Source organism: Choloepus didactylus, chromosome 13 (assembly GCF_015220235.1).
Source record: "Choloepus didactylus isolate mChoDid1 chromosome 13, mChoDid1.pri, whole genome shotgun sequence".
Taxonomy (NCBI): Eukaryota; Metazoa; Chordata; class Mammalia; order Pilosa; family Megalonychidae; genus Choloepus; species Choloepus didactylus.
The window spans coordinates 52,435,057-52,448,354 of NC_051319.1; the positions used below are offsets into that span (position 1 = coordinate 52,435,057).

Genomic DNA, 13,298 nt, shown 5'->3' on the forward strand with positions numbered 1-13,298 from the left:
CATGTTCATATATTTTCATAGTGTTTGATTTTACAGATATGCCATAATTTATTTAGCCTATTCCTATTTATGAACTCTCGGGTTGCAGGTTGTTTCCAGTCTTTTGCTGTTACAACTTTCTGTAGACATCATTTCATAGATAAATATGAAAAAAGATAAATATACACACACAGAACAGATTCCCAAAAGTGAGATATGTGGATCTAAAGGGATATGCATTTTTAATTTTGGTAAGTAACACAAAATTGTAACCCTCTTAGGACTTGTGCCAATTTGTATTCTTACCAGTAGTGTATGTGAGTGTCTCTCTGCAGCTTCACCAAGGTAGTATGTCGTCAGATTTTGGTGTTTTGCCAGTATGCAGGTGAAAAATAGTACTTCAGTGAAGTTTTAGTTTGCATGCTCTTCTTAGAGAAATTTAGCATTTTTTCATATGGTTAGGAGCCATTTGTATTCCCTTTTCAATTAAACATCTGTTTTCTTTTGCATTAAAAATATTGGCTTTTTAAAAGAAATCAATTTCTAGAAGATGTTAGGAGAGAATAGTCCTTTGTCTATGAATGAGTTGCAGATGTTTCTCCCCAGTTTGTCATTATTCTCTTAACTTTACTTAGAGTGATTCTTTTTTTTTTAACTTGGTATAGATATGAGGTGGATAACCTACTTATCCTGATACTAATACTGGAAAAGCTATCTTTCTCCCTCAATTTGAGAAGCACTATTATTGCTTACTAAATTCATATTTATACTGTATTCTACTTCTGCACTTCCTTTCCATTGATCTCTCCCCATCTGTATATGGGTCAATGCCATATGCTTTTAATGATCAGAGTATTTATATCTGATATGGATACTCCCCAACCCCCAAAGTTACTCATCTTTTCCAGAGTTTTCCTCAGTATTCTTGTTTATTTTCAGATGAACTTTAGAATTCGTCTGGTTCCCCTGCCTTTCCCAAATTCCCACTTCTGGTTTTCTGTGATTTTTGTCAGGCTTACAGATTAACTTAAAGAGAGTTGAAATCCTTATGATACTGACTTTACTTCTCTAAGAAAAACATGACGTTATCTTTTCATTTGTTAAAGTCCTTTGTGTCTTTCAGTAGTGTTCCTCCAGGTTTTAAAAATACCTAGAATTTATTTTTGTTTATGGTGTGGGGAAAAATATATATATATAAATTTTTTATTATGGAAAATTTCAAGCATTTGCAGAAGTACACAGCAGTATAATGACGCCAATCTACCAATCACTCAGCTTCAATGATTATCAACTCATGGCCAACTTGTTTCATCTATCTCCCCTACATATCTCTCTCTCCCATATTATTTTGAAGAAGATCCTAAGTGATAAATCATGTCATCAAATATTTTTTTATATTTTATTTTATTTTGAAATAAATTCAAAGTTGCATGAATAGTTGCAAAAACAATACTAGCCCCATACACAGAATTCCATCATACCCTGACCCCCCTCCCCCAATAGCTTAATCCACCAACTTTAAGATGCTGTCACATCATTATTTTTTTCCCTCTCTCCCTCCCTATCATTCATCATATATTTCTCTGTCTTCTGAATATATGAGAGTTAGCTGCACACATCCTTGAACATCCACTATATTTCACGTATGTACTCCCCGTGAACAAGAACATTCTTTTATGTAATTCCATTAAGCCCAGCTAAGAAGTATAAGAGATTCAACAATAATACAATGCTTACATTCTATATTTCCTTTTCCTTTTGTCTAAACTGTGTCCCTTTGAGCCACCTGTCCTCCACCCTCCAATCCCATCCAAGTTCATCCTTAGCATTCAATTGTCGTCTAGTTAGACTGTCTTTTTTTTTTTTTTCTTTTTTCAATTGTGGAAACATGTATACAGCCTAAATCTTCCCATTCCGCCCCTTTCCTAGCCTTCCATTAGTGGGATTAATCACATTTAGAATGATGTTATGCTCTTTCCCACCATCCATTACTAGAAATTTCCCTTCACCTCAGACAGCAACCCTACACTCCTTTCTTAACTTCCCATTGCCCCTTCCCCCATTTCTCTTAATCCAGACTCTACTTTTCATCTCTATGGTTATATTCTCTGATAATTTCTTTGTGTTTACTGTGGGGCTTAAAATTAACCTCTTAAATCTCTATCAATCTTGTTTTTCTTTGATACCACCTTCACTTCAATAGGGCACATAAACTATGTTCCTATACTCCTTCATTCTCCCACCTTTATATAGTTGTCTAAAATTACATATTTTACATTGAGTTCAAAAACCATTGATTTGTCCTTAGAGTTTGTGTATTTTTTATCATGTAGGAAGTAAATAGTGGAGTTATAGTTCAAAAATTATTGACTTCTATTTGTATTCCATTGTGTTTGGAGAATGTTCTTTGAGTATATTCAATTTTTTTTTTTTTTTTTTTTTTCAAATTTCTTGAGGCTTGTTTTATGTCTCAGCTTATGGTCCCTTCTGGGGAAAGATCTGTGATCACTAGAGAAAAATGAGTGTCCTGGTGATTTGGGATGTAAGGTACTATATATGTCTGTTAAAACTCTCTATATCTCTTTCTCCTTTCTTTGTCTCTCTGTTGGTAGGGCTCCCTTTAGAATCTGAAGTAGGGCAGGTCTTTTATTGGCAAAGTCTCTCAGCATTTGTTTGTCTGTGAAAAATTTAAGCTCTCCCTCAAATTTGAAGGAGAGTTTTGCTGGATAAAGTATTCTTGGCTGGAAATTTTTCTCTCTCAGAATTTTAAATATGTCATGCCACTGCCTTCTTGCCTCCATAGTGGCCACTGAGTAGTCACTACTTAGTCTTATATTGTTTCCTTTGTATGTGGTGAATTGCTTTTCTCTTGCTGCTTTCAGAACTTGCTCCTTCTCTTCAGTATTTGAGAGTCTGATCAGAATATGTCTTGAGGTGGGTTTATTTGGATTTATTCTATTTGGAGTTTGCTGGGCATTTATGCTTTGTGTGTTTATATTGTGTATAAGGTTGGGGAAGTTTTCTCCAACAATTTCTTTGAATACTCTTTCTAGACCTATACCCTTCTCTTCCCCTTCTGGGACACCAATGAGTCTTAAGTTTGGATGTTTTATTTTATCTATCGTATCCCTGAGATCCATTGCGATTTTTTCAATTTTTTTCTCCATTCTTTCTTTTGTTCTTTCATTTTCTGTTCTGTGGGTTTGTAGGACACTGAGATGTTGTTCAGCTTCCTCTAGTCTTGAATTGTGAGTATCCAGAGTCTTTTTGATTTGGCCAACAGTTTCTTTTATTTCCATAAGATCTTCTATTTTTTTATTTACTCTTGCACTGTCTTCTTTATGCTCTTCTAGGGTCTTTTTTATGGCGCTTATGTCCTGGGCCATGGTCCTCTTGATTTCCTTTAAATCCTTTGCCATGTTTTCATTCTTTGATTGTACCTCTTTAATTAATTTTGCGAGGAATAATGTTTCTTCCGAAATCTTGATTTGTGTGTTTGGAGCTGGATTCTCCATATCGTCTGGTTTTATCATATGCATTAAGATTTTCTGTTGTTTTTGGCCTCTTGGCATTTGTTTTGCTTGATAGGGTTCTTAAAGGATATCGATCTAATTTTTCAGAGACACAGCTTGGTGACGTGCACTTTCTCTAGGTAACCAGCAGATGGCGTCTGTGAGCCACCTATATCCCTCTAGTCAGTAGTGTGGGGAAATGATTCTTGTATGTTCAGTTGGAGAGCTCAGCCTGGGTGCGCCGCTGGAGTGGCCCGCCCTGAATGTGGGGTGCGCGCACGGGTGGTCAGGGAGGAGGGGCAGCTCTCTCTCCGTGTCCCATAAACCACCAGACTTCGCGTAGCGCTTCTGGGTTCTCTGAGCGGATCCCCCCTCCCAGCCGCGATCCCCCCTCAGCCGAGAGAAAATGCCGTGCTACGTCATCAGTGTGCGCCGTCCCTCTAGGGAAGCCCTGGGCCACTTGGCTGTGCCGTGGGGCTCTCAGCTCGCCTCAGAATGCAGGTTGTGTGAGGCCGTCTCCAGTGCAACTCCTTGTGGGCTGAGAGCAGCCGAGGTTTTCTCCACAGAGAGAGAGTGAGAGACAGAATATTTCCCCCGATTCTCCCAAGGTCGGCCATCACCAAAAGCCTCTGTCTGCTTGTTGAGGATTCACTGTCTGTATTGAGCTGTTATCACTAAAACCTCACTTGGAGCTGGGCTGAGAAAGTGCACGGCACGGCTTCCATGAGGGAGGGGCTCCTGGCTCTAGGTTCTCGGCTCTCAGCACGGGTCCGCAATTTTACTTACAGATTTTATGCTGTGATCTCGGGCATTCCTCCCAATTCATGTCGGTGGATGTTGAGTGTACTGTCACGTTTGTCTCCCCACTACCATTCCAGGTTATTTACTAGTTTTTTGTTCATTTATGAATTGTTCTGGGGGAGACTAGGTCTTCCACTTCTTTCTATGCCGCCATTTTCCCAGAATCCTCTTCATCAAATATTTTAGTACATATCTCTAAAAGATAAGGACTTATAATTAACATCTAAATCTAGTTGAAAGTAATTCCTTGATAGCATGAAATAGCCATTCAGTATCCAGATTTTTGGTGGTCCCTGGTCTATAAATTACACACACACACACACACACTCACACACACACACACACACACACACCCGCATGTGTGTGAGTTTTTCAAAGTTCTTTTGAGTACAGATTCCAGAAAAGGTTCATATATTGGAATTGGTTAATATGTTTCTTAAGTTTCTTTAACCTTTAGATTCCTCTTTTTTTTCTTTCTCTTGCAATTTATTTATTGGAAAAAAAAGGGGGGGGGTTGTTTGCCCCTTGGAGTTTTCCACAGCTTGAAATTTGTGATATAAGTTAACCAGTTCTGATGTTCTCTGTATTTTCTATAAATTTGTAGTGAGATCTGTAGCTGCACCATCCATTACAGGATCCACTGGGAACATGTAGCTATTGAGCTCTTGAAATACAGCTAGTCTGAATTGAGATGTACTATAAATGTAAAATGTACACCAGATTTTTTTCCAGGAAAAGAATACAAAATATCTCATAATTTAAAAAATATTGATTACATGTTAAAATAAAATTTTAGATATGCTGGGTTAAATAAAATATATTAAAATGAATTTCACTTGATTTTAAAACATACGTGTGGCTCATATTATAGTTCCATTGGACAGCAGTGATTTGGTCAGATTCAGGTTCACATTTTTTAGCAAGACTGCTTCATAGAGTGGTGTATCCTACTATCAGGAGACATACATTGTTAGGAGCCATTGATGATCAGCCTCCAGGAGTTGCACTGTGGTGATTTCCCAATTCTATTACTGTTCTTTTTTGTTAGCTGGAATAATTTTGTAGAGAAATTCCCATAGAAAGAAAACTCCCCTCCACTACTCTTTGGTTACCTAGGTAGTGGTACAGTTCATTCAGCAAAAGCAAAATAAATGCTTGATTCTTGCTTTATTAACCTTTTGTCAGTGATAGGTTGCTAATAGTTTTTTCTCAGTTTGTCTTTTTACTTTGCCTCTAGTGTCATTTGCAATGTGTAAGTTTGTTGTTGTTTTAGATGTTCTTTTTGTTTGTTTTCTTTTACTTTTACGTAGTCAAAAATTTCTTCTTCCCCTTATTATTTCTGGAATTTAAGTCGTAATTATAAAAGTTTTCCCCTCAGAGAGATTAAAGAGGAATTTCACTCATGTTCTAGCATGTGCATAATTTCTTCTGGGTTTTTTTTTAAATGTTTAAATCTCTGTTCCTTTTGCAATGTTTTCTAATGTGTGCTATAAAGGAATAGATGCAATTTTATCTTTCCCCTTGGCTGTCTTGTTAACCCAGCACCGTTTATTTAAAAATTCATCTTTTCACAGGGATTTGCGATGCTACCCTTTATTATATACTTTTGCATGTGTTTATGTCTGAATTTTGTATTGTATTCTAATGACTTATGTATTCATATGTTAATACCATAGCTTAAAATAAAAGTTTTTCATTTCTATATAACTTTGGACTTGCCGAAAGTTGGAAAAATAGTATAGTGTTCCACATATCCTTCACTCAGCTTCACCTCAGGTTAACAGCATAACATATCCATAGTACAGATACCAAAACTAAGAAATTAACCTATTGATAACAGTACAGTTAACAACTACATACTCTTAATTATAAAGGCTTTGTACAATATTTTTATGTGTTAGTTGTACTCTGTGCTCTTTTTTCAGATTTTTCTGGCTAATTTTGCTCATTTGTTTCTTTCAAATGACTAGCTGCAGAAAGCAAAACAAAACAAATCTTATATAGTATTTGTATTGGGATTATGTAAAATTGTAAATTAATTTAGGGAACACTATACAGGGAAGGGTTTTATAACAGATCCACTTTAAGTCTGACTAAGGAAGTTATGTTACTGTATATTTTCATAATATAGCTTATATAGCATTTTTATTTTTCAGACAACCTTTTGTTACTGAATCCTAGCAGTATCCCTGTGAGTTATATTAGAACAGATAGTAAATGTCCATTTTACAGATAGTGAAAGGAATTAAAATGAAGGGGCAAAGGTTTAAACCATAACCAAACCTGATACTAAGACTCAGCTCTCCAACTACTAGTCTAGTGCTCATTCTGTTCAGGTTTTATTAAAGGCTTTTGTAGATGATCCCCATCTCCCAGGGCTCCCCTTCCTTGTCAGGTCTGATTCGGTTACACTTGTTTTATCATTCACTCTAGCCATTGAAGAGCTGGCTGGATCTGAGTCCCTTGATTTTATTTGTTAGGGGTCTTCCAGTTACCATGACTAGCCAAAGGTTTATCCTGTTTGCCTTATTCCGTATAGTGGATTTCATTAAAGAAGGATTTTTTTTTATGTCAAGATGTTAAAGTATTGCTTAAGTACAATTTGCAATACATTTTAGTAATTAAAAAATTAAGAAAGGCAGAATTTTTAGCTATTCCAAAGTGAGATTGGGATTAAACTAAAAAAAGTCTTGGTCTTCTGAATCTTATTCAGTTAATCTTAATATAATTCCAAATATTCTATAATTCTTTATGCCAAGGACCTCTTATTACCTGGCTGTCCTCTGCATCTTCCTTTTCTCCCCTCTTTTTTTCACAATCACTGCCAGACTCTACTTCACTTCTTTCTGATAATCTCTGCGCCTGAGATCATCCATATTGTCCTTTGGCTTCATTCTGAGCACACTGGGTCCCAAGATCACACACACATGTCATAGCATGGTCTATCATATTCATCTTTTTAAATAAATGTAATAGATTTTATATTAGTAATTCTTGTTTATCATCTTCCTATCAGTAAGATTTGTAGTGTCAATCTAATGTTCTCTTTCATCTCCATTTTGGTTAAATGAGGTCTTCTTCAGAAATATTTCCCAATGCATCGATAATGTTTAAGACATGGCTTTTATTAAATGAGAACTGATAATATGGACTACCTAATCTCATTAATCCTTTCTGGCTTTAAAATTCTGTGACTCTTTTTCTGAGAGTATTACAGCTTAATTCTTAACATTTTCTGAAGAAAAAAATCTGGGTTAAGTCTTAACTGTTGGACAAAATCTAGAAATAAATTAATATTTCCAATATGAATACATTTTTATCAGTGATTACGTTTCCTAAATTTGCTTGTAAAACTGGATAAAATACCTTTAAAACCTTGAAAAAAATTCTAGCCTGATGTAAATTTCATCCACCTGTGAAAAGGCAAATTAGTCAAACACTACTGAAGTTCTCTTCTATTCTAGTCCTGTTTGTTTTCAACTAAGAACCCAATTTTTCATTCTCTTACAAAGATGCTGCTACTTGAACAATACGATTTTGAGACTGAAACTAGCATATGCACACAGAATTCTTCCTAATACATGCCTGGAGAGTTTTGTTTCTTTTATCCCTTTCTTTGTAAACAAGCAGCCACTATTTTATTTTATTTTTGAGTAGTGAATTTCAAAATCCTTTTTAACCTTATAGGTCCAAGGGTAGCCAAGGATGGCTGCAGCTTCATATGATCAGTTGTTAAAGCAAGTTGAGGCACTGAAGATGGAGAACTCAAATCTTCGACAAGAGCTAGAAGATAATTCCAATCATCTTACAAAACTGGAAACTGAGGCATCTAATATGAAGGTATCAAGACTGTGACTTTTCATTGTAGTTTATCCATTTTTATTCAGTATTCCCTCTTGTAAACTTGGGGACAAGACACTTTAATTACTTAAAAGTTAAGCAGTAATATGTAAACTCTTTCTTGCAAAAGTTAATATTGCTATTTTTAAATCAGATATACTGGATTCATCCAGTGAATCATAAAAAGAAAAATTAAAAATTCCAGTAACTAGTTAGTTATTTCTTAGTTATTTACAGGCTGAAAAATAAGAGACCAACTTATACAGTATATCATTATACTGAAGCTTTGTTTTCTAGTGAACAGAGAAACTAGCCTCACAACAAAATTTTGAGTATATCCCAACCTCCAACTCCCTCAGCTCTTGTCACCATATAAGTGCTACAGTGATAGATGATCCAGAGAATCAGGGTGTCCTAGTGGGAAGAGCCCTGAACTCAAAGTTTACCTGGTATGTTTTCTAGCTTTGTCACAGACTGTGCTGTGTGACATTTGGTTTAACCCTTCTGGACTTAAGTTGTCTTATTTGGAAAATAATAAGACATTGCACTAGCATAGATGATTTCCATGGTACTTTCAAGTCCTAAAATTGGTTTGCCAGATAACATTGAGAAGCTGTGGTGACCTCCAAGAAAAGTTATAAAATGTTCCTTCTACAGTGGTGAAATATGTTCTGGTTTCAAAGGAATCAACATTAAAACTTTGTCTATTTTGATTCCCAGTAATTTAAGCAGATTCTCTTCTCATGAACTGTATAACTGTGTATTTGAGATCATCAACCAAAATGTTACCGCCTTCCCTTTTTAAAATTCTTCCTTCTTTGTGTTGTTTCTACCCCTGGGCTATTTTAACATCTGAGTTCCTAACCCTGTTCTTCCTGTTTGCTTACTACTTTTATTCCTTACTTATTTTCTATTCTCTTCTAGTTCTTTTTACTTGTTATGCATTTCAAGGTCCCTCGTTCTTCAGGCTTCTGTGTATCACTTATGTAACTATTTTTGCTCCTCTCTTACCCTTTGTATTTGGTATCATAATGGTTCAACTTTTTACTCATGTTCTAGGACATCTATTTTATCTATCCATCTATAAATCATTTCTATTCTGCCTATTTCTATGGGAAATTGTCCCCAGCAAAGACAGATCTCCAAGATTTATACTTCGAATCCTTTAGAAATTAAGGAAGACTATAAACAAAAATTATTTTTTTCCTACCACAAACTGGTTGGCCATTTAACAGGCAAATTAATTACCTAACAGGTTCAAAAAGAATATTTTGACATTTTAACACAGATCAACACAGATTTTCTAAGACTATTTTACCTGGCATATGTTTTTAAAATTTTAAAGGTACAGAATTTTAAAATTCCCAGTAGGACTACCTTTTCATCTATGTTGGTGGTACATTTTGTAGATTACTCACCCTGGTATACCTATATGAATGTCTATTTTGTAGTACAAGTTTTTCCAAGTTTAATTGTTTGGTAGGTATTTTAACTTACCTCCTAGGTCTGTATGCATGCAGAAGTGGAATGTGTCTCAGAGTAACAATCCAAGTCAGACTCTTGAATTTCTATAGTGGACTGTCAAGTAGTACATGTAGTATGTATTGTGAATGTTGGCACTTTATATTTGTCTGAATTTAACTGTGAATTGATTATTATTTAGCATGTGCTTCTGCAAACAGCCTTGCAAATCTTTCTACATATTTCTTTAGGGTTGTGCTGTTTGGTTTACAGCATTATAATGAGATTGTTTATGTATCTCTTTCCTAAGAGAATTCAAACTATGAAAGAGCTGGAACCAAAACCTGCTTATTTTGTCTTAGAATCTTGATTTGTAAAAAAGACAATTTTGGAGTCATTGCCACTTCCACATTAGATTAAAGTTAATTCGAAGCAATGGTTAATTTCCCAAAATCACTTATTAGACTCTGGAGTACATTATGTAATCTTTTTTTTTTTTTTTTTTTATCCAAATCAGTATAATTAGTTGCACATTATTCAAGAAGCTATATGAACCCCCCAAGCAAGAAAATTTTTTAAAAAGGGAAACTATGCACATTATAGTAAAACTGCTGCAAACTAAAAACAAATATCAAGCAAAGTAAGTGTTTTAGTTTGCTAATGCTGCAGACTGCAAAACACCGGAGATGGATAGGCTTTTATAAAATGGGGGTTTATTTCACTACACAGTTACAGTCTTAAGGCCACAAAACGTCCAAGGTAACACATCAGTAATCGGGTACCTTCACTGGAGATGGCCAATGGCGTCCGGAAAACCTCTCTTAGCTGGGAAGGCACATGGCTGGCGTCTGCTCCAAAGTTCTGGTTTCAAAATGGCTTTCTCCTGGGATGTTCCTCTCTAGCAAGCTTGCTCCTCTTAAAAACGTCACTCACAGCTGCACTCTGTTCAGTCTGTTTGAGTCAGCATGTTTTATATGGCTCCACTGATCAAGGCCCACCCTGAATGGGTGGGGTCACACCTCCATGGGAGTATCCCACCAAAGTCACCACCCACAGCTGGGTGGGGCACATTCCAAGCAAATCTAACCAGCACCAAAACGTCTGTCCCACAAGACCACAAAGATAATGGCATTTGGGGAACACAATACATTCAAACTGGCACATTCCACCCCCTGGCACCCAAAATGACATTATCTTTCCAAATACACAAAATATATTCATTCCATCACAATATCACAAAAACTTAAATCATTTCAGTAACAAAAGTTAAACACAAAATCCCATCAAAATCAGTTTAGGCTTGGTCAGTCCTAAGGCATAATTCCCCTCTAGCTGTGGATCTGTGAACCTAGAACAAGTTATGTGCTTCTAATATACAAAGGAGAGACATTCATAGGATAAACATTTCCATTGCCATAAGGAGAAACAGTAAGGAAAACAGGGTTAACAGGAGCAAAACAGTTCCTAAAACCCACAGGACAAACTCCCTTAGATTTCAAAGTCTGAGAGTCATTAACAGAACGATGTTGCATCCTTGGGGCTTGAGAGAGCGGGAGTCTAACCCTTCCTAAGGGCCTTTGTGGCAGCCCTTTTCTCTCCAAATGCTTGGGTGAGTGCTCCAACATTTCCACACATTGGGGAGACCACCTTCTCGGCTCCACCCTCCTCAAACCTCGGGGCAGCTCCCGGATTCCCTTCCATCTCCGGGGCACACGCTTAACCCCTTCAGAACAGTGTGGTGGCAGCCAGGCTCTCCTCAATTCCCTGGAAATGTGCTCCACCCTCTTTGGGACCTGAGGTGGCAAAACTCTTCCAGAGCATCGAGGCGGAAAGCCTGCCCTCGACCTCCAGGGCAAACTCACCCTTTCCATGCATGTGGGCTGCTCCGCTCTCCCAGCCCGAGACCTCTTGACTCCAGACCTCAACCTCCATGGCTCTGTCTTTGAAGAAATTTTTCCTTCAGTTTGTTCCTTGTCTGTCTCCTCCAGTCCAGACCGGCAATGGCTCCGTCTATAAAGATCTCGCAAAAATTCTGTTGGCTTTGCATGAAGCATGCAGGGGTCAAAGCCATCAGACAATAGGAGTTTCCACAAATCCTTTCTGCTTAACTCCTTTTCCAATCTTGGCTTGTACTGAAATGGCGGCTGGGTTCCATGTTTGGTTACATCCTCATGTTGGGCTGTAGCTACAGGGATTCCACCCCCTGGAAGCTCGTAATTTTCCAAGCGATCAACTTCTGGTTTCTTTGAACCCAAGAGTTCAGTTCTAAGTTTATCTCTCTCTGCTCGCATTTTACTATAAGCTGCAAGGAGAAGCCAGGATACGTCCTCCACACGTAGTCTGGAGATCTCCTCAGCTAAGTATTCCAAGTTGTTGCTTCCAGATTCTTCCTTCTGACTCTAGGACTCAATTTTGCCAAATTCTCTGCCACTTTAAAACAAGGATCACCTTTCTTCCAGTTTACAACAACATATTCATCATTTCTGTTCAAGGCCTCATCAGAAGTATCTTTAGAGTCCATATTTCCACAGTCTCTTTAAAGCAGTTTTGGCCTTTTCTATCAAGCTCCTCACAACTCTTCCAGAGTCTTCCCCTTATCCATTTGAAAAGCCGTTCCAACATGTTTGGTATTTGCAAACACAGCAGCAAAAGCACCCCACTCCTGGTACCAAAATCTGTTTTAGTTTGCTAATGCTGCAGAATGCAAAACACCAGAGATGGATAGGCTTTTATAAAATGGGGGTTTATTTCACTACACAGTTACAGTCTTAAGGCCACAAAACGTCCAAGGTAACACATCAGCAATCGGGTACCTTCACTGGAGATGGCCAATGGCGTCCAGAAAACCTCTCTTAGCTGGGAAGGCACATGGCTGGCGTCTGCTCCAAAGTTCTGGTTTCAAAATGGCTTTCTCCTGGGATGTTCCTCTCTAGCAAGCTTGCTCCTCTTAAAAACGTCACTCACAGCTGCACTCTACATTATGTAATCTTGAATCATGTTCCTTATAATTGACCTATTTACCCCCAAAAAGGTTATTTTTTAAAAACTATGTATGTCTGAAATTTATGCAATAGTACCATCTAGTGGCAAAAGAGAATACTGTTTTGCTGTTGATTGCATGAGATTGTTCTTAAAAAAAAAATGAAACTATGTTTTGTATATGTTACAGTCAGGGATGTGTGAACACTATTTTTGAGGCTATTAAGGATATTCTTAAATATTAGGATATTAGGGAAATGTTAATTTTTATGTATAATGATGGTATTGTGGTTGTGTTAGAAAGAATCCCTATTTAGCTGTATGTACGAAAATATTTACAAATGTCTGAGATTTGTTTTCAAAATAATCTGGGGAGGGATTGAAGGAAGTTGGTGTGGGGTAGATGAAATAAGATTGAGCATCAGTTGATAACTGCTGAAGTTTGGTGTGAGAATACATGGGTATTTGTTATAATAGTCTCTATTCTTATGTATATGTTTAAAATTTCCTGTAATAAAAACCTAACAAGGAAACATTAAAGAGACTGCATGGGGTTTTAGATGACATGCAGTCACATAAATTGTAAGTATTTGTAAGTAAACATTAGAACAGTTGTGTATTATATTTTTATTCCATGACTAGAACTCAACTTAATTGACTTTAAAATGTTGAGATTAGCAACAGTTTAATATGATGATATAGAGATATGAAGCATTTAAACTGGGA

General features: G+C 36.9%; 1 protein-coding gene across 9 annotated transcripts in view; it reads left to right on the top strand.

The window, feature by feature from the left end:
- Nucleotides 1-13,298, top strand: part of APC (APC regulator of WNT signaling pathway) — a 206,889-nt gene that overhangs the window by 78,529 nt on the left and 115,062 nt on the right. For all 9 annotated transcript variants that reach the window (XM_037802249.1, XM_037802247.1, XM_037802252.1 and 6 more), the window contains exon 2: nt 7,980-8,132. In XM_037802249.1, coding sequence (XP_037658177.1) covers nt 7,998-8,132 — 135 coding nt within the window. In that variant the 5' untranslated portion in view covers nt 7,980-7,997. The remainder of the gene's footprint in view (nt 1-7,979; nt 8,133-13,298) is intronic.